This window comes from Oncorhynchus masou, chromosome 32 (genome assembly GCF_036934945.1).
Source record: "Oncorhynchus masou masou isolate Uvic2021 chromosome 32, UVic_Omas_1.1, whole genome shotgun sequence".
Classification (NCBI taxonomy): Eukaryota; Metazoa; Chordata; class Actinopteri; order Salmoniformes; family Salmonidae; genus Oncorhynchus; species Oncorhynchus masou.
The window spans coordinates 81995559-82017498 of NC_088243.1; the positions used below are offsets into that span (position 1 = coordinate 81995559).

At 44.0% G+C, this 21940-nt stretch overlaps 1 protein-coding gene across 1 annotated transcript; it reads right to left on the reverse strand.

Annotated features, from left to right (window-relative positions):
• Positions 1-244: 244 nt before the first annotated feature.
• si:ch211-153b23.7 (uncharacterized) lies at positions 245-20097 on the reverse strand. Its single transcript, XM_064955251.1, has 7 exons — positions 19609-20097; positions 8097-8259; positions 7784-7927; positions 7505-7639; positions 2573-2857; positions 1571-1696; positions 245-980 (listed from the first exon to the last, which is right to left on the reverse strand). The coding sequence occupies exons 1-7, from the start codon at positions 19734-19736 to the stop codon at positions 720-722; spliced, it is 1242 nt and encodes a 413-aa protein (XP_064811323.1). The 5' UTR covers positions 19737-20097; the 3' UTR covers positions 245-719.
• Positions 20098-21940: the final 1843 nt, after the last annotated feature.

The window sequence follows — 21940 nt, forward strand, 5'->3', positions numbered from 1 at the left end:
GTGGCATTTGGAATCAGACATTTTAGGAGCTATATTGGCAGTATGCTGTAGCTTTGGTGAGGACTGACACCAGCAGGTGTGGATGGGAGATGTTTTGACACTGGAAAGTAACCACCCATCTTCAGTCCCCCTTTTCTGCGGCTTCCAGCATGGCAGCCTATGTAGGAGACTTGTCTTGGTTGGAGGGTGTGGAGGACGAGGGACGCAGAGTCATTTCAGGGACATTAGAAGAATGACTAAAACGGGATTTCATAGTTTTTATACATTTGTTATATTTGTTTTAAGAAAATGACAACATCTGAAGTTGATCACTTGTATTTAAGGACATCCTGGTGTTATTTGAAATCAAGGTGTGTATTTAATTTGTTGAATTCACTGTGGCTTTTACAGAGATGTCCCAACAACTGCATCAAAAAGCATGACATTATGTAGGATTAAGAAAACCACTAGGTGGTAATGTTGACCATGTTATCTAAGTAGGAGGCAGAGACAACTGGAAAATCACTCAGTCCCTTTGTCGATAATCAACATTATCGGCAGAATTAGGAAATAACATAAGGTTCATACAATTTGAGAGAAAGATAATAGATACAAATCATTTCATTGTCAGATAGACACAGTCACTCAGTAATGGAGTAGGCTAGTCCTCAACGCGTTAGTGGTAATACCAACATCGTAATACAAGTTCAATGTGTGAGCATGTTTGTGTGTCGTCTGCCTCATGTGGACTCTTCAGTGTTCCTCCTCTCACAGTGTTTGGGGCACAGCGGGTGGTGGTCTGGCTGGGGTGTACTGGTGTGAGCATCTCTCTGCTCCTCTCTCTGCCGCCTCCTGTCTCCCCCTGCTGGCTGCTGCTCATTATTACAGCGGTGGACCAGGACAGGCTGTTTGACCAGAGCGGGACTTTTCTTCATCAGTAGACGCTGCAGGACCTGCTTGTCTGACCGCTCCTTCCTGAAGTCATCCTCGTATACCTTGAGCTGGACACAGGAGACCAGAGACAGTGGTTAGTTAGTTCGTTTTTAGTCAATTCAAGAAATATATCCCTATTTGATGAAATTCTTTTGAAAATACATTACAATATGGAATAGAAGTTTCTCCTAAAATGGAATTGACTCTGACCCTAGGATATAAAAGAAAAGTGATCTTTACAGCTAAGCCCTGTTGGTACATTCACATGCAGCACATCTCCCAGACGTCTCATGAAACCATGTGGTCATTACAGATATGCTGTGTCCCATTATTTTCACGTTCAACTTAACCCGATGTCAGTTTATGTCCTCATCTGTTACGATACATCCCGTCTGCCCAGCTGTCGTTATTAATTCAGGTGTGTGTGTGTGTGTGTGCATGTATATTATATATATATATATGTGTGTGTGTGTGTGTGTGTGTGTGTGTGTGTGTGTGTGTGTGTGTGTGTGTGTGTGTGTGTGTGTGTGTGTGTGTATATTATATATATATATATGTGTGTGTGTGTGTGTGTGTGTGTGTGTGTGTGTGTGTGTGTGTGTGTGTGTGTGTGTGTGTGTGTGTGTGTGTGTGTGTATATATATATATATCCCACTACCTGCTCCTGTAGTAGGGCCATCTGTTGTCTCATCTCCTCTCTTGTCCTCCTCAGTCTCTTGTTCTCCTGCTGGGTGTGTTTGTGGTCCTTGTGCTCCGTCTGGTAGTCTGCTTCATAGATCTCAGTCTGGGGACAGAGGACAGGGACACTGGTAGTTAATGCTAGGTGAAACTGTCTGGGGACAGAGGACAGGGACACTGGTAGTTAATGCTAGGTGAAACAGTCTGGGTACAGAGGACAGGGACACTGGTAGTTAATGCTAGGTGAAACAGTCTGGGGACAGAGGACAGGGACACTGGTAGTTAATGCTAGGTGAAACAGTCTGGGGACAGAGGACAGGGACACTGGTAGTTAATGCTAGGTGAAACACAGTTGGAGTAGAAAGGAGTGGAGGGGGTATGGAGGAGGAGGGAGCAGGTAAGAAGGAGAGAGTGGAGGGGGCATCGAGGAGGGAATGGAGGGGGCATCGAGGAGAGAGTATGGAGGAGGAGGGTGTGGAGGGGTTATGGAGAAGAGAGTGGAGGGGGTATCGAGGAGAAAGTGGAGGGGGTATCGAGGAGGGTGTGGAGGGGTTATGGAGGAGAGTGTGGAGGGGGTAAGGAGAAGGAGGGAGGAGGGTGTGGAGGGGTTATGGAGGAGAGTGTGGAGGGGTTATGGAGGAGGGTAATGAGGAGAGAGTGGAGGGGGTAAGGAGAAGGATGGATGAGGGTGTGGAGGAGAGAGTGGAGGGGTTATGGAGGAGGGTAATGAGGAGAGAGTGGAGGGGGTAAGGAGGGAGGAGGGTGTGGAGGGGTTATGGAGGAGAGAGTGGAGGGGTTATGGAGGAGGTTAATGAGGAGAGAGTGGAGGGGGTAAGGAGAAGGAGGGAGGAGGGTGTGGAGGGTTATGGAGGAGAGAGTGGAGGGGTTATGGAGGAGGGTATGGAGGGTGTAATGAGGAGAGAGTGGAGGGGGTAATGAGAAGGAGGGAGGAGGGTGTGGCAGCGGAAGTGAGGTGAACTACCTGGCATCTGAGGGCCTCCAGCTGCTCCTTTAGGTCTTGCACCTCCTTCTGGGGGTTTGCCTGGTCCTCTAGTGCCCTGTAGGGGCCAATACTGATTCTATCACTACTCAGGGCTCCTCTACCTGGGGTGGAGGAGGAGAAGAGATGGGATGGTGGGCCATGGCCAGAAGAGGAGGAGAGGCCGCGTATGGTGCCATGGCTTAGGCTGGGGGACAGATTTGACCCCCCAGGAGCATCAGAGATTTGGGACTTTTCTGGAAGATGGGTCACAGTGCTCAAACTGGTCTACAGGATGGAAGGAGAGGGTAGACACATACAGTAGATATATTATATGTCACGTCCTGACATTTTTTTATGTCTCTGTTTTAGTTTGGTCAGGGCGTGAGTTGGGGTGGGCATTCTATGTGTTGTTCTATGTTTTTGTATTTCTGTGTTTGACCTGGCATGGTTCCCAATCAGAGGCAGCTGGTTATCGTTGTCTCTGTTTGAGAACCATACTTAGGCAGCCTGTTTTCCCACTGTGATTTGTGGATAGTTGTTTTCTGTGTCTGTGTGTTACCATACAGAACTGTTTCGGTTTTCATTTATTTCTCTTGTTCTTTTGTATTCAGTGTTCAGTTATATTTCATTAAAATATGGACACTTACCACGCTGCGCATTGGTCCAATCCTTCCTACTCCTCCTCAGAAGAGGAGGAAAACCGTTACATTATATATATATCTAATACAGTTGAAGTCGGAAGTTTACATACACCTTAGCCAAATACATTTAAACTCAGTTTTTCACAATTCCTGACATTTAATCCTGGTAAAAATGCCCTGTTTTAGGTCAGTTGGGAAATGTCAGAATAATAATAGAGTGATTTATTTCAGCTTTTATTTCTTTCAGCACATTCCCAGTGGGTCAGAAGTTGACATACACTCAGTTAGTATTTGGCCGCATTGCCTTTAAATTGTTTAACTTGGGTCAAACGTTTAGGGTAGCCTTCCACAAGGTTGGGTGAATTTTGGCCCATTCCTCCTGACAAAGCTGGTGTAACTGAGTCAGGTTTGTAAGACTCCTTGCTCACACACACCTTTTCAGTTCTGCCCACACATTTTCTATGGGATTGAGATCAGGGCTTTGTGATGGCCACACCAATACCTTGACTCTGTTGTCCTTAAGCCATTTTGCCACAACTTTGGAAGTATGCTAGGGGTCATTGTACATTTGGAAGACCCATTTGCGACCAAGCTTTAACTTCCTGACTGATGTCTTGAGATGCTGCTTTAATATATCCACATAATTTTCCTTTCCTCGTGATGCCATCTATTTTGTGAAGTGCACCAGTCCCTACAATCTAAGCTAGATGCCCTCAATCTCACACAAATCATCAAGGAACCCACCAGGTACAACCCTAACTCTGTAAGCAAGGGCACCCTCATAGACGTCATCCTGACCAACTGGCCCTCCAAATACACCTCCGCTGTCTTCAATCAGGATCTCAGCGACCACTGCCTCATTGCCTGTATCCGCTACGGTGCCGCAGTCAAACGACCACCCCTCATCACTGTCAAACGCTCCCTAAAACACTTCTGTGAGCAGGCCTTTCTAATCGACCTGGCCCGGGTACCCTGGAAGGACATTGACCTCATCCCGTCAGTTGAGGATGCCTGGTCATTCTTTAAGAGTAACTTCCTCACCATTTTAGATAAGCATGCTCCGTTCAAAAAATGCAGAACTAAGAACAGATACAGCCCTTAGTTCACTCCAGACCTGACTGCCCTCGACCAGCACAAAAACATCCTGTGGCGGACTGCAATAGCATCGAACAGTCCCCGCAATATGCAACTGTTCAGGGAAGTCAGGAACCAATACACGCAGTCAGTCAGGAAAGCTAAGGCCAGCTTCTTCAGGCAGAAGTTTGCATCCTGTAGCTCCAACTCCCAAAAATTCTGGGACACTGTGAAGTCCATGGAGAACAAGAGCACCTCCTCCCAGCTGCCCACTGCACTGAGGCTAGGGAACACGGTCACCACCGACAAATCCATGATTATTGAAAACTTCAACAAGCATTTCTCAACGGCTGGCCATGCCTTCCGCCTGGCTACTCCAACCTCGGCCAACAGCTCCGGCCCCCCCGCAGCTCCTTGCCCAAGCCTCTCCAGGTTCTCCTTTACCCAAATCCAGATAGCAGATGTTCTGAAAGAGCTGCAAAACCTGGACCTGTATAAATCAGCTGGGCTTGACAATCTGGACCCTCTATTTCTGAAACTATCCGCCGCCATTGTCGCAACCCCTATGACCAGCCTGTTCAACCTCTCTTTCATATCGTCTGAGATCCCCAAGGATTGGAAAGCTGCCGCAGTCATCCCCCTCTTCAAAGGGGAGACACCCTGGACCCAAACTGTTACAGACCTATATCCATTCTGCCTTGCCTATCTAAGGTCTTCGAAAGCCAAGTCAACAAACAGGTCACTGACCATCTCGAATCCCACCGTACCTTCTCCGCTATGCAATCTGGTTTCCGAGCCGGTCACGGGTGCACCTCAGCCACACTCAAGGTACTAAACGACATCATAACCGCCATCGATAAAAGACAGTACTGTGCAGCCGTCTTCATCGACCTTGCCAAGGCTTTCGACTCTGTCAATCACCATATTCTTATCGGCAGACTCAGTAGCCTCGGTTTTTCGGATGACTGCCTTGCCTGGTTCACCAATTACTTTGCAGACAGAGTTCAGTGTGTCAAATCGGAGGGCATGCTGTACGGTCCTCTGGCAGTCTCTATGGGGGTGCCACAGGGTTCAATTCTCGGGCCGACTCTTTTCTCTGTATATATCAATGATGTTGCTCTTGCTGCGGGCGATTCCCTGATCCACCTCTACGCAGACGACACCATTTTATATACTTTCGGCCCGTCATTGGACACTGTGCTATCTAACCTCCAAACAAGCTTCAATGCCATACAACACTCCTTCCGTGGCTTCCAACTGCTCTTAAACGCTAGTAAAACCAAATGCATGCTTTTCAACCGATCGCTGCCTGCACCCGCATGCCCGACTAGCATCACCACACTGGATGGTTCCGACCTTGAATATGTGGACACCTATAAGTACCTAGGTGTCTGGCTAGACTGCAAACTCTCCTTCCAGACCCATATCAAACATCTCCAATCAAAAATCAAATCAAGAGTCGGCTTTCTATTCCGTAACAAAGCCTCCTTCACTCACGCTACCAAGCTTACCCTAGTAAAACTGACTATCCTACCGATGTCATCTACAAAATTGCTTCCAACACTCTTCTCAGCAAACTGGATGCAGTTTATCACAGTGCCATCCGTTTTGTCACTAAAGCACCTTATACTACCCACCACTGCGACTTGTATGCTCTAGTCGGCTGGCCCTCGCTACATATTCGTCGCAAGACCCACTGGCTCCAGGTCGTCTACAAGGCCATGCTAGGTAAAGCTCCGCCTTATCTCAGTTCACTGGTCACGTTGGCAACACCCATCCGTAGCACGCGCTCCAGCAGGTGTATCTCACTGATCATCCCTAAAGACAACACCTCATTCGGCCGCCTTTCGTTCCAGTACTCTGTTGCCTGTGACTGGAACGAATTGCAAAAATCACTGAAAAAAAAAAAATCCCCTCACCAACTTCAAACATCAGCTATCTGAGCAGCTAACCGATCGCTGCAGCTGTACATAATCTATTGGTAAATAGCCCACCCATTTTCACCTACCTCATCCCCACAGTTTTTATTTATTTACTTTTCTGCTCTTTTGCACACCAATATCTCTACATGTACATGATCATTTATCATCCCAGTGTTAATCTGCAATATTGTAATTATTTGCCTACCTCCTCATGCCTTTTGCACACATTGTATATAGACTCCCCTTTTTTTTCTACTGTGTTATTGACTTGTTAATTGTTTACTCCATGTGTAACTCTGTGTTGTCTGTTCACACTGCTATGCTTTATCTTGGCCAGGTCGCAGTTGTAAATGAGAACTTGTTCTCAACTAGCCTACCTGGTTAAATAAAGGTGAAATAAATAAAAAAAATAAAAAAATGCAGCAAAGCACCCCTACAACATGATGCGGCCACCCCCGTGCTTCGCGGTTGGGATGGTGTTCTTCAGCTTGCAAACCTCCAACTTTTTCCTCCAAACATAACGATGGTCATTATGGCCAAACAGTTTTATTTTTGTTTCATCAGACCAGAGGACATTTCTCCAAAAAGTACGGTCATTGTCCCTATGTGCAGTTGCAAACCGTAGTCTGGCTTTTATATGGCAGTTTTAGAGAGGTGGCTTCTTCCTTGCTGAACTGCCATTCAAGTTACTTTGGTACTTGTTTCCTCTAGCATCTTCACAAGTTCCTTTGCTGTTGTTCTGGGATTGATTTGCACTTTTCGCATGTTCATCTCTAGGAGACAGAACGCGTCTCTTTCCTGAGTGGTATGACGGCAGCGTGGTCCCATGGTGTTTATACTTGCGTACTATGTTTGTGCAGCTGAACGTGGTACCTTCAGGCATTTGGAAATTGCTCCCAAGGATGAACCAGATTTGTGGAGGTCATTTTCTGCAGTTTTTCAAACTGTTTAAAGGCACAGTCAACTTAGTGTATGTAAACGTTTAACCCACTCGAATTGTGATACAGTGAATTATAAGTGAAATAATCTGTCTGTAAACAATTGTTGGAAAAAACTTGTGTCATGCACAAAGTAGATGTCCTAACCGACTTGCTAAAACTATAGTTTGCTAACAAGAAAATTGTGGAGTGATTGAAAAATTAGTTTTAATGACTCCAACCTTAGTGTATGTAAACTTATGACTTCAACTGTATATCGTATAGATAGTATAGATACAGTCTAAAAGAAAGCATGACAGAGTACATACACTTTTAAAAGGATCGAGAGGTAATAATAATGATAGTCATGGGGCTCACCTGTGTGCTCTTTGTCCAGTCTCTGGTGGTGTCTGTATGATGTTGTCTATTCTCCAGCAATCTGACGTATTCATGTAGCTGCTGGTTCTTCTTCAACTCCTGCATCAGTGTGTGTTCATAGTACTCCCTCTTGTTCTACAGAAACACAGTCAGGATACAGTCAGTGTGTGTGTATTCTATGTGTGTGCGTGTATGTGTCTGTCAGTGTGTTTGTGCGTGCACATACGTTAATCTGTTTGTGCATGTGTGCATGTGTGTCCTCGGCCGGTCTGTCGGTACCTGTTCGTGGTCTACTTTGAGCAGCAGCGTATTGTTGAGTTGTTTGACTGTGTTGCTCTCCTGCTCCAGAGTCTCGACTCTCTGTTGGAGACTCAGAGTTGTGCTGCGATACACATGGTCCCAGTCTTCATTCAGCTTCATCAACTAACACAGACACATCATCATCGCCACCGTCATCAGCTAATACAGACATACATCATCATCACCATCGTCCATTCTGGCCTCATCCAAAATAGTTTGTATTCATAGAATGTGGTACACTTGTCTCTGGTTTAATTCCTATAGTTCGTTGCGGTGTAGTTTTGTGTGTCACCTCTTTGTTGACTCTGCGTAGCTCAGTGTTCCTGTTGAGCAGTAGTAGTTTCTCCTGGTCAGCTGAGGTGACTGACATACTGTCAGTGATCAGAGACCCCTGGTCCTCCCCGGACAACAACCTCTCACCAGCAGGGACTATCTCCTTCTCCACCACCTTCGCCCTGTACACACACACACAAGTACACAGACACACACCAACACACACACACACACACACACACACACACACACACACACACACACACACACACACACACACACACACACACACACACACACACACACACACACACACACACACACACACACACACACACACACACACACACACACACACACACACACACACACACACACACACACACACACACACACACACACACACACAGTGAGAATATTGTGTAGGAAACCAACAGCACTCGCCTGAACATAGCGTACCTGCAAGCAGACAGAAACATACTTGTACTCATATAGAGGAGCATGAACTACTACTATGCACGAACTCACACCTACACACACACACCCATACACCGTAACACCATGTAGCATTTACACATGCCTGCAAACATAACCACCATTACTCTCAAACACCCAATTAGCTCAGTTGGGCAGGTGTGGTGCCTAGTTGGAACAAAATCCTTCAGTATCCTGCAGCACTCCTGGAACAAGTCTGTCTACTCCTGATCTAGTCCATTCCCCTGTGAGCTACCTGTCAACTGCGGCAGATTCAAATCACCATCGCCATCTAATGATCCCTGTGCTGTGCCTCCTGCACGCTTCTTGTGTCTAGAGGAAACCCTGCATCCTGAGATCAGCTTGTTCAAGCCTTGATGGCTTCATCAACTCAATGATAAAGGTAAGGATTTCAGTTAAGATGTTTTTGTGTGTTTAATGCAAATTAGGTCCATTTATAATCTCTTGTTTCCAGAATAAGGTTGTTTTTCTCAAAACTAGGGTATCATCAGAATTAAAGAACACTAATTTTGAGGCATAGCCACCATGTTTTGATTTGGCTTGAATCCAATATAGTATGTTATAGTGAGTTATAGAGCATGTCCATCAACGACATTGTCTAGTCCATTCAACCTCACAGATGGATCTCTAGCCCTTCTGTGTCCTGAATATCCAACATGTTTTCTTCGTCTTGGACTGCAGATTAATGTGACCCAGATTAAGGAAGTTTTCAATCATATACACTGTCACGGAAGGACACCAAGATGCTATTTCTTCCCGTGGTAGTTTGGTCATTTATTGTAATCTAACATGAAAAAATATAAATAATAACTTCCTTCCTCTTCAGCGGGCTGCCATGCTGGGGAAATAATGGATTATCCTATAAAAATACAAATGGTCAATGGTTACTAGCCTATTCTCTCTGAGTAGGGAGTATGGCTTTACTACTGGCCTATTCTCTCTGAGTAGGGAGTATGGTTTATACTGGCCTATTCTCTCTGAGTAGGGAGTATGGTTTATACTGGCCTATTGTCTCTGAGTAGGGAGTATGGTTTATACTGGCCTATTCTCTCTGAGTAGGGAGTATGGCTTTACTACTGGCCTATTCTCTCTGAGTAGGGAGTATGGTTTACTAATGGCCTATTCTCTCTGAGTAGGGAGTATGGCTTTACTGCTGGCCTATTCTCTCTGAGTAGGGAGTATGGCTTTACTACTGGCCTATTCTCTCTGAGTAGGGAGTATGGCTTTACTACTGGCCTATTCTCTCTGAGTAGGGAGTATGGCTTTACTACTGGCCTATTCTCTCTGAGTAGGGAGTATGGTTTATACTGGCCTATTCTCTCTGAGTAGGGAGTATGGTTTATACTGGCCTATTCTCTCTGAGTAGGGAGTATGGTTTATACTGGCCTATTCTCTCTGAGTAGGGAGTATGGTTTATACTGGCCTATTCTCTCTGAGTAGGGAGTATGGTTTATACTGGCCTATTCTCTCTGAGTAGGGAGTATGGCTTTACTACTGGCCTATTCTCTCTGAGTAGGGAGTATGGTTTACTACTGGCCTATTCTCTCTGTGTAGGGAGTATGGCTTTACTACTGGCCTATTCTCTCTGAGTAGGGAGTATGGCTTTACTACTGGTCTATTCTCTCTGAGTAGGGAGTATGGCTTTACTACTGGCCTATTCTCTCTGAGTAGGGAGTATGGCTTTACTATTGGCCTATTCTCTCTGAGTAGGGAGTATGGTTTATACTGGCCTATTCTCTCTGAGTAGGGAGTATGGTTTATACTGGCCTATTCTCTCTGAGTAGGGAGTATGGTTTATACTGGCCTATTCTCTCTGAGTAGGGAGTATGGTTTATACTAGCCTATTCTCTCTGAGTAAGGAGTATGGCTTTACTACTGGCCTTTCCTCTCTGAGTAGGGAGTATGGCTTTACTACTGGCCTATTCTCTCTGAGTAGGGAGTATGGCTTTACTACTGGCCTATTCTCTCTGAGTAGGGAGTATGGCTTACTACTGGCCTATTCTCTCTGAGTAGGGAGTATGGCTTTACTACTGGCCTATTCTCTCTGAGTAAGGAGTATGGTTTACTACTGGCCTATTCTCTCTGAGTAGGGAGTATGGCTTTACTACTGGCCTATTCTCTCTGAGAAGGGAGTATGGCTTTACTACTGGCCTATTCTCTCTGTGTAGGGAGTATGGCTTTACTACTGGCCTATTCTCTCTGAGTAGGGAGTATGGCTTTACTACTGGTCTATTCTCTCTGAGTAGGGAGTATGGCTTTACTACTGGCCTATTCTCTCTGAGTAGGGAGTATGGCTTTACTATTGGCCTATTCTCTCTGAGTAGGGAGTATGGTTTATACTGGCCTATTCTCTCTGAGTAGGGAGTATGGTTTATACTGGCCTATTCTCTCTGAGTAGGGAGTATGGTTTATACTCGCCTATTCTCTCTGAGTAGGGAGTATGGTTTACTACTGGCCTATTCTCTCTGAGTAGGGAGTATGGCTTTACTACTGGCCTATTCTCTCTGAGTAGGGAGTATGGTTTACTACTGGCCTATTCTCTCTGAGTAGGGAGTATGGCTTTACTACTGGCCTATTCTCTCTGAGTAGGGAGTATGGCTTTACTACTGGCCTATTCTCTCTGAGTAGGGAGTATGGCTTTACTACTGGCCTATTCTCTCTGAGTAGGGAGTATGGCTTTACTACTGGCCTATTCTCTCTGAGTAGGGAGTATGGCTTTACTACAGGCCTATTCTCTCTGAGTAGGGAGTATGGCTTTACTACTGGCCTATTCTCTCTGAGTAGGGAGTATGGTTTACTACTGGCCTATTCTCTCTGAGAAGGGAGTATGGCTTTACTACTGGCCTATTCTCTCTGAGTAGGGAGTATGGCTTTACTACTGGCCTATTCTCTCTGAGTAGGGAGTATGGCTTTACTATTGGCCTATTCTCTCTGAGTAGGGAGTATGGTTTATACTGGCCTATTCTCTCTGAGTAGGGAGTATGGTTTATACTGGCCTATTCTCTCTGAGTAGGGAGTCTGGTTTATACTGGCCTATTCTCTCTGAGTAGGGAGTATGGTTTACTACTGGCCTATTCTCTCTGAGTAGGGAGTATGGCTTTACTACTGGCCTATTCTCTCTGAGTAGGGAGTATGGTTTACTACTGGCCTATTCTCTCTGAGTAGGGAGTATGGCTTTACTACTGGCCTATTCTCTCTGAGTAGGGAGTATGGCTTTACTACTGGCCTATTCTCTCTGAGTAGGGAGTATGGCTTTAATACTGGCCTATTCTCTCTGAGTAGTGAGTATGGCTTTACTACTGGCCTATTCTCTCTGAGTAGGGAGTATGGCTTTACTACAGGCCTATTCTCTCTGAGTAGGGAGTATGGCTTTACTACTGGCCTATTCTCCCTGAGTAGGGAGTATGGTTTACTACTGGCCTATTCTCTCTGAGAAGGGAGTATGGCTTTACTACTGGCCTATTCTCTCTGAGTAGGGAGTATGGCTTTACTACTGGCCTATTCTCTCTGAGTAGGGAGTATGGCTTTACTACTGGCCTATTCTCTCTGAGTAAGGAGTATGGTTTACTACTGGCCTATTCTCTCTGAGTAGGGAGTATGGCTTTACTACTGGCCTATTCTCTCTGAGTAAGGAGTATGGTTTACTACTGGCCTATTCTCTCTGAGTAGGGAGTATGACTTTACTACTGGCCTATTCTCTCTGAGTAAGGAGTATGGTTTACTACTGGCCTATTCTCTCTGAGTAGGGAGTATGGTTTACTACTGGCCTATTCTCTCTGAGTAGGGAGTACGGTTTACTACTGGCCTATTCTCTCTGAGTAGGGAGTATGGCTTTACTACTGGCCTATTCTCTCTGAGTAGGGAGTATGGCTTTACTACTGGCCTATTCTCTCTGAGTAGGGAGTATGGCTTTACTACTGGCCTATTCTCTCTGAGTAGGGAGTATGGCTTTACTACTGGCCTATTCTCTCTGAGTAAGGAGTATGGTTTACTACTGGCCTATTCTCTCTGAGTAGGGAGTATGGCTTTACTACTGGCCTATTCTCTCTGAGTAGGGAGTACGGTTTACTACTGGCCTATTCTCTCTGAGTAGGGAGTATGGCTTTACTACTGGCCTATTCTCTCTGAGTAGGGAGTATGGCTTTACTACTGGCCTATTCTCTCTGAGTAGGGAGTATGGCTTTACTACTGGCCTATTCTCTCTGAGTAGGGAGTATGGCTTTACTACTGGCCTATTCTCTCTGAGTAAGGAGTATGGTTTACTACTGGCCTATTCTCTCTGAGTAGGGAGTATGGCTTTACTACTGGCCTATTCTCTCTGAGTAGGGAGTATGGTTTACTACTGGCCTATTCTCTCTGAGTAGGGAGTATGGTTTACTACTGGCCTATTCTCTCTGAGTAAGGAGTATGGTTTACTACTGGCCTATTCTCTCTGAGTAGGGAGTATGGCTTTACTACTGGCCTATTCTCTCTGAGTAGGGAGTATGGTTTACTACTGGCCTATTCTCTCTGAGTAGGGAGTATGGCTTTACTACTGGCCTATTCTCTCTGAGTAGGGAGTATGGTTTACTACTGGCCTATTCTCTCTGAGTAGGGAGTATGGTTTACTACTGGCCTATTCTCTCTGAGTAGGGAGTATGGCTTTACTACTGGCCTATTCTCTCTGAGTAGGGAGTATGGCTTTACTACAGGCCTATTCTCTCTGAGTAGGGAGTATGGCTTTACTACTGGCCTATTCTCTCTGAGTAGGGAGTATGGTTTACTACTGGCCTATTCTCTCTGAGAAGGGAGTATGGCTTTACTACTGGCCTATTCTCTCTGAGTAGGGAGTATGGCTTTACTACTGGCCTATTCTCTCTGAGTAGGGAGTATGGCTTTACTATTGGCCTATTCTCTCTGAGTAGGGAGTATGGTTTATACTGGCCTATTCTCTCTGAGTAGGGAGTATGGTTTATACTGGCCTATTCTCTCTGAGTAGGGAGTCTGGTTTATACTGGCCTATTCTCTCTGAGTAGGGAGTATGGTTTACTACTGGCCTATTCTCTCTGAGTAGGGAGTATGGTTTACTACTGGCCTATTCTCTCTGAGTAGGGAGTATGGCTTTACTACAGGCCTATTCTCTCTGAGTAGGGAGTATGGATTTACTACTGGCCTATTCTCTCTGAGTAGGGAGTATGGCTTTACTACTGGCCTATTCTCTCTGAGTAGGGAGTATGGCTTTACTACAGGCCTATTCTCTCTGAGTAGGGAGTATGGCTTTACTACTGGCCTATTCTCTCTGAGTAGGGAGTATGGTTTACTACTGGCCTATTCTCTCTGAGAAGGGAGTATGGCTTTACTACTGGCCTATTCTCTCTGAGTAGGGAGTATGGCTTTACTACTGGCCTATTCTCTCTGAGTAGGGAGTATGGCTTTACTATTGGCCTATTCTCTCTGAGTAGGGAGTATGGTTTATACTGGCCTATTCTCTCTGAGTAGGGAGTATGGTTTATACTGGCCTATTCTCTCTGAGTAGGGAGTCTGGTTTATACTGGCCTATTCTCTCTGAGTAGGGAGTATGGTTTACTACTGGCCTATTCTCTCTGAGTAGGGAGTATGGCTTTACTACTGGCCTATTCTCTCTGAGTAGGGAGTATGGTTTACTACTGGCCTATTCTCTCTGAGTAGGGAGTATGGCTTTACTACTGGCCTATTCTCTCTGAGTAGGGAGTATGGCTTTACTACTGGCCTATTCTCTCTGAGTAGGGAGTATGGCTTTAATACTGGCCTATTCTCTCTGAGTAGTGAGTATGGCTTTACTACTGGCCTATTCTCTCTGAGTAGGGAGTATGGCTTTACTACAGGCCTATTCTCTCTGAGTAGGGAGTATGGCTTTACTACTGGCCTATTCTCCCTGAGTAGGGAGTATGGTTTACTACTGGCCTATTCTCTCTGAGAAGGGAGTATGGCTTTACTACTGGCCTATTCTCTCTGAGTAGGGAGTATGGCTTTACTACTGGCCTATTCTCTCTGAGTAGGGAGTATGGCTTTACTACTGGCCTATTCTCTCTGAGTAAGGAGTATGGTTTACTACTGGCCTATTCTCTCTGAGTAGGGAGTATGGCTTTACTACTGGCCTATTCTCTCTGAGTAAGGAGTATGGTTTACTACTGGCCTATTCTCTCTGAGTAGGGAGTATGAATTTACTACTGGCCTATTCTCTCTGAGTAAGGAGTATGGTTTACTACTGGCCTATTCTCTCTGAGTAGGGAGTATGGTTTACTACTGGCCTATTCTCTCTGAGTAGGGAGTACGGTTTACTACTGGCCTATTCTCTCTGAGTAGGGAGTATGGCTTTACTACTGGCCTATTCTCTCTGAGTAGGGAGTATGGCTTTACTACTGGCCTATTCTCTCTGAGTAGGGAGTATGGCTTTACTACTGGCCTATTCTCTCTGAGTAGGGAGTATGGCTTTACTACTGGCCTATTCTCTCTGAGTAAGGAGTATGGTTTACTACTGGCCTATTCTCTCTGAGTAGGGAGTATGGCTTTACTACTGGCCTATTCTCTCTGAGTAGGGAGTACGGTTTACTACTGGCCTATTCTCTCTGAGTAGGGAGTATGGCTTTACTACTGGCCTATTCTCTCTGAGTAGGGAGTATGGCTTTACTACTGGCCTATTCTCTCTGAGTAGGGAGTATGGCTTTACTACTGGCCTATTCTCTCTGAGTAGGGAGTATGGCTTTACTACTGGCCTATTCTCTCTGAGTAAGGAGTATGGTTTACTACTGGCCTATTCTCTCTGAGTAGGGAGTATGGCTTTACTACTGGCCTATTCTCTCTGAGTAGGGAGTATGGTTTACTACTGGCCTATTCTCTCTGAGTAGGGAGTATGGTTTACTACTGGCCTATTCTCTCTGAGTAAGGAGTATGGTTTACTACTGGCCTATTCTCTCTGAGTAGGGAGTATGGCTTTACTACTGGCCTATTCTCTCTGAGTAGGGAGTATGGTTTACTACTGGCCTATTCTCTCTGAGTAGGGAGTATGGCTTTACTACTGGCCTATTCTCTCTGAGTAGGGAGTATGGTTTACTACTGGCCTATTCTCTCTGAGTAGGGAGTATGGTTTACTACTGGCCTATTCTCTCTGAGTAGGGAGTATGGCTTTACTACTGGCCTATTCTCTCTGAGTAGGGAGTATGGCTTTACTACAGGCCTATTCTCTCTGAGTAGGGAGTATGGCTTTACTACTGGCCTATTCTCTCTGAGTAGGGAGTATGGTTTACTACTGGCCTATTCTCTCTGAGAAGGGAGTATGGCTTTACTACTGGCCTATTTTCTCTGAGTAGGGAGTATGGCTTTACTACTGGCCTATTCTCTCTGAGTAGGGAGTATGGCTTTACTATTGGCCTATTCTCTCTGAGTAGGGAGTATGGTTTATACTGGCCTATTCTCTCTGAGTAGGGAGTATGGTTTATACTGGCCTATTCTCTCTGAGTAGGGAGTCTGGTTTATACTGGCCTATTCTCTCTGAGTAGGGAGTATGGTTTACTACTGGCCTATTCTCTCTGAGTAGGGAGTATGGTTTACTACTGGCCTATTCTCTCTGAGTAGGGAGTATGGCTTTACTACAGGCCTATTCTCTCTGAGTAGGGAGTATGGCTTTACTACTGGCCTATTCTCTCTGAGTAGGGAGTATGGTTTACTACTGGCCTATTCTCTCTGAGAAGGGAGTATGGCTTTACTACTGGCCTATTCTCTCTGAGTAGGGAGTATGGCTTTACTACTGGCCTATTCTCTCTGAGTAGGGAGTATGGCTTTACTACTGGCCTATTCTCTCTGAGTAAGGAGTATGGTTTACTACTGGCCTATTCTCTCTGAGTAGGGAGTATGGCTTTACTACTGGCCTATTCTCTCTGAGTAAGGAGTATGGTTTACTACTGGCCTATTCTCTCTGAGTAGGGAGTATGACTTTACTACTGGCCTATTCTCTCTGAGTAAGGAGTATGGTTTACTACTGGCCTATTCTCTCTGAGTAGGGAGTATGGTTTACTACTGGCCTATTCTCTCTGAGTAGGGAGTACGGTTTACTACTGGCCTATTCTCTCTGAGTAGGGAGTATGGCTTTACTACTGGCCTATTCTCTCTGAGTAGGGAGTATGGCTTTACTACTGGCCTATTCTCTCTGAGTAGGGAGTATGGCTTTACTACTGGCCTATTCTCTCTGAGTAGGGAGTATGGCTTTACTACTGGACTATTCTCTCTGAGTAAGGAGTATGGTTTACTACTGGCCTATTCTCTCTGAGTAGGGAGTATGGCTTTACTACTGGCCTATTCTCTCTGAGTAGGGAGTATGGTTTACTACTGGCCTATTCTCTCTGAGTAGGGAGTATGGTTTACTACTGGCCTATTCTCTCTGAGTAAGGAGTATGGTTTACTACTGGCCTATTCTCTCTGAGTAGGGAGTATGGCTTTACTACTGGCCTATTCTCTCTGAGTAGGGAGTATGGTTTACTACTGGCCTATTCTCTCTGAGTAGGGAGTATGGTTTACTACTGGCCTATTCTCTCTGAGTAGGGAGTATGGCTTTACTACTGGCCTATTCTCTCTGAGTAGGGAGTATGGTTTACTACTGGCCTATTCTCTCTGAGTAGGGAGTATGGTTTACTACTGGCCTATTCTCTCTGAGTAGGGAGTATGGCTTTACTACTGGCCTATTCTCTCTGAGTAGGGAGTATGGCTTTACTACTGGCCTTTCCTCTCTGAGTAGGGAGTATGGCTTTACTACTGGCCTATTCTCTCTGAGTAGGGAGTATGGCTTTACTACTGGCCTATTCTCTCTGAGTAGGGAGTATGGCTTACTACTGGCCTATTCTCTCTGAGTAGGGAGTATGGCTTTACTACTGGCCTATTCTCTCTGAGTAGGGAGTATGGTTTACTACTGGCCTATTCTCTCTGAGTAGGGAGTATGGCTTTACTACTGGCCTATTCTCTCTGAGTAGGGAGTATGGCTTTACTACTGGCCTATTCTCTCTGAGTAGGGAGTATGGTTTACTACTGGCCTATTCTCTCTGAGTAGGGAGTATGGCTTTACTACTGGCCTATTCTCTCTGAGTAGGGAGTATGGCTTTACTACTGGCCTATACTCTGAGTAGGGAGTATGGCTTTACTACTGGCCTATTCTCTCTGAGTAGGGAGTATGGCTTTACTACTGGCCTATTCTCTCTGAGTAGGGAGTATGGCTTTACTACTGGCCTATTCTCTCTGAGTAGGGAGTATGGCTTACTACTGGCCTATTCTCTCTGAGTAGGGAGTATGGCTTACTACTGGCCTATTCTCTCTGAGTAGGGAGTACGGTTTACTACTGGCCTATTCTCTCTGAGTAGGGAGTATGGCTTTACTACTGGCCTATTCTCTCTGAGTAGGGAGTATGGCTTTACTACTGGCCTATTCTCTCTGAGTAGGGAGTATGGCTTTACTACTGGCCAACACGTTATGAACCAAATAATGTCTGTGTCTCAAATGGCAACCTATTCCCTTCATGGTGCACTACTTTTGAGCAGGGCCCATAGAGCTCTGGCCAAAAGTAGTGCACTATATAGGGAATAAGGAGCCATTTGGGATGCCGTCAATGTCTTTTGATGTGTGGGTGCTGTGCAGTAGCAGGCTATACTACTATCAGAAGAATTGATAATTGGGTCATTGCACTAGCTAGTCTCAGCCACTTCTGGGACAAAAACAATTTCAGGATAAAAACCTTCCGTGCAACAGGACTCAACGATCTAATTATCATTCTGCAATGTCATTCCACGGGAGTAAACAGATCATTGCACTGTAGTCTAAGTAGTGTTTTATTTGGAAACAAATTGCCAAATAATGAGTTTTATTTTTTTGTATGCGAATGCATCACAGCCTCTGCTGAGAAGTCTGTGCCTTATTGACACAGGCGGTAGTGCACTGGCACTTACTATAACTCTAGAACATAGCTCTTGGTTCCCCTTTAATGCTACTGAACAAGTCATAGAGCATCAGCAGTAGTCATGTGACCGGAACAGTGATGGACAATTCAACTTATTGACCTGGGAAACTCCCCTGACGTACCAAGTTCCTTTTTTAATGTATTGAACCACCCACATACAATTTATTCCCATACACACTGTTATTCACTGATAGTATTGCAAGTGTTTTCCCAGCTAGCACAAAACGTTTTAAGAACCATATGTTTTGTAAAATTTGGTGAGAGCCTGCTTGTATTATGGTTATTTTGCATACAACCTTTCCATAATGTTTCCTACAGGTTTCCTAATGGCTATATTTAAAGTGATGTTCTCAAATTGTTCAGATAACGTTAAGAAAAAACCTTCGGTTGGAATTTCATTACATCAGCATAAGGTTTTCCACAGGTATCCTTATGGTTCTATTTCAAGTTATGTTCTCAGAACATAACAAAAAAAATCTATAAAAAATCCAGTAAAAAATGTGTAACGTTCTAAGAATATTATTTAAAAACATATACATTCTTTTCTCAGTATCAACAAAACTATCTCCATCCTCTATCTGGTTAAGTGTTTTTTTCCCCTTTAAAATAGGGTCTGGTTGAATCGACTAAAATGAACAGGTTTGTATGAGTTAAAAACATGGCATACTATTGTGATCCTTGAGGCGGAGTGGACTTATTCTACGGATAGCAAGGTTAGGTTCAAATCTCACTGATGCCACGGCAAAATAAAAAACGTTATGTTTGCATGATTAATGCCTAAGCAAATTAATTTCTGTGTGTCATATTTGTGCTTGGAATTCAAAACAGTTCATCTAAGCTAGCAGTAAAATGCTATCAGAACCTCCCTGCAACCAAAAAAATGTATGTTCCCAGAACAGGCTAAATGTTTACTGGTGTTCTCAGAAGGTTTAAAAAGTTTTAGTGGTCAGGAAACATATGGCTTCGTTCCCAGAACCAATGGGAAATCAAAAACATACATTCCCACAACTTCCAAGGAGACAAAGGTGTCAGCTGGTTTTAATCATCCACACTGTGGTGGTGTTTTGGACATGCATACCTTGATTCCTCTATAGCCCCATTTTCCTCTGGGTTCTGTAGGAGAGCACTGGCGCTGTAGGGTGAAGAATCTGCCTCCTGCTCAGACGATGATGATGATGATGATGCTGAAAGTGAACCTCCATCCATGACTGATATGAGCCAACAAATGAAAAACTCCCCTCAAATGAAAAAATAAGAATTAAATAAGTCGTCAAGATTGGTCAAGGCTGTCTTCTCTAGTTTTGGTCAAGGCTGTCTTCTCTAGTGTTGGTCAAGGCTGTCTTCTCTAGTGTGCAGATTTGACACTTGTATTTGACCTGATCCAACTGTCAACTGAGCCAGAATCCTCTGACGTAATGAACACAAAAGACTGACACAATTAAAATGTCAACTGATCCAGAATCGTCTGATGTGATGAACACACACCCAAGTTGTAAAAGCCTCCACAGAGCACATGGTGGAAAGTGGATATGACTTTCAGTCTGTCTGTCTACCTACAAAGGAAGTCTAAACATACCCTGCTGCCTCCACCCACATGCAAATGGTGTTAGAATATAGGAAGTCACGGAACTATTTAGGTTGTTTTTAAACATCGTAAATATAATGTGACAATAGAAAGTCACAGAACAACTCAACTTATCTCAACTCTGTCAGAGAGTTTTTCAACTTAATATTTTTTAATATGAGAATAGGAAGGCACAGAACAACTCAACTTATCTCAACTCTGTCAGAGGGTTTTTAAACTTAGCATTTACAATGTGAGAAAGGGAAGTCACAGAACTCATCGCAACTCTGGGTCTGAACAATAGGTACATATTGTTCCGTTTCTATGTCATTACTTTCAAAGTGTGGCTTTTTTAAGAGGTTGTTCCAAAGATTTTGAAGGTATTTTTGAGTACAAATAAAGAAGTATGACATCAGTGGGGAATTCCACTCATGCTCATGTTTCTGTTTCGCTCCGTGTGTGAGTGAGTGACGTCTGGAGTTCGCAGCATACTCTCAATGTACCAGCAACTGACCAGTCCCCAATCTCACAAGTATCACAGTTACTAAATCAAAGGCATTGCATGTCAATAAAAGAACACAAATGTTATCATAACAAAGCAGCCCAAAAAATATTTAACTGCAAAAGTGGTTAGATTTATAGATATTGTGACACACTCCCTGAACTCAAAGCTCAGAAAATGTCTGGCTGGAGGGGGATGGGCCACATAAGCTTGTGTAACCCAATTTTGCAAGATCTGATATTGCTCAAATGTGGAATACAAGTAGCCAGTTGTCTGCCCTACATACACCAACCAACCAGTATTAGGATCTCTTAATACATCTTGTAAATATAGACATGTGACTACATACACAAACCAACCAGTATTAGGATCTCTTAATATATCTTGTAAATATAGACATGTAACTACATACACAAACCAACCAGTATAAGGATCTCTTAATACATCTTGTAAATATAGACATGTAACTACATACACAAACCAACCAGTATTAGGATCTCTTAATACATCTTGTAAATATAGACATGTGACTACATACACAAACCAACCAGTATTAGGATCTCTTAATACATCTTGTAAATATAGACCTGTAACTACATACACAAACCAACCAGTATTAGGATCTCTTAATACATCATGTAAATATAGACCTGTGACTACATACACAAACCAACCAGTATTAGGATCTCTTAATACATCTTGTAAATATAGACCTGTGACTACATACACAAACCAACCAGTATAAGGATCTCTTAATACATCTTGTAAATATAGACCTGTGACTACATACACAAACCAACCAGTATTAGGATCTCTTAATACATCTTGTAAATATAGACCTGTAACTACATCGACCAACCAGTATTAGGATCTCTTAATACATCTTGTAAATATAGACCTGTAACTACAGCGACCAACCAGTATTAGGATCTCTTAATACATCTTGTAAATATAGACCTGTAACTACATCGACCAACCAGTATTAGGATCTCTTAATACATCTTGTAAATATAGACCTGTAACTACATCGACCAACCAGTATTAGGATCTCTTAATACATCTTGTAAATATAGACCTGTAACTACATCGACCAACCAGTATTAGGATCTCTTAATACATCTTGTAAATATAGACCTATGACTACATACACAAACCAACCAACCAGTATTAGGATCTCTTAATACATCTTGTAAATATAGACCTGTGACTACATACACAAACCAACCAGTATTAGGATCTCTTAATACATCTTGTAAATATAGACCTGTAACTACATCGACCAACCAGTATTAGGATCTCTTAATACATCTTGTAAATATAGACCTGTAACTACAGCGACCAACC

Bases quoted from the DNA above. Each gene is read 5' to 3' on its own strand.
- si:ch211-153b23.7 (XM_064955251.1), bottom strand. From the start codon at position 19,736: ATGGATGGAGGTTCACTTTCAGCATCATCATCATCATCATCGTCTGAG. The intron at 1,697-2,572 runs GTAGTTCACCTC...CTCTGTCCCCAG, and splicing joins TGGAGGCCCTCAGATGCCAG to ACTGAGATCTATGAAGCAGA. The intron at 981-1,570 runs GTAGTGGGATAT...TCCTGTGTCCAG, and splicing joins TGGCCCTACTACAGGAGCAG to CTCAAGGTATACGAGGATGA.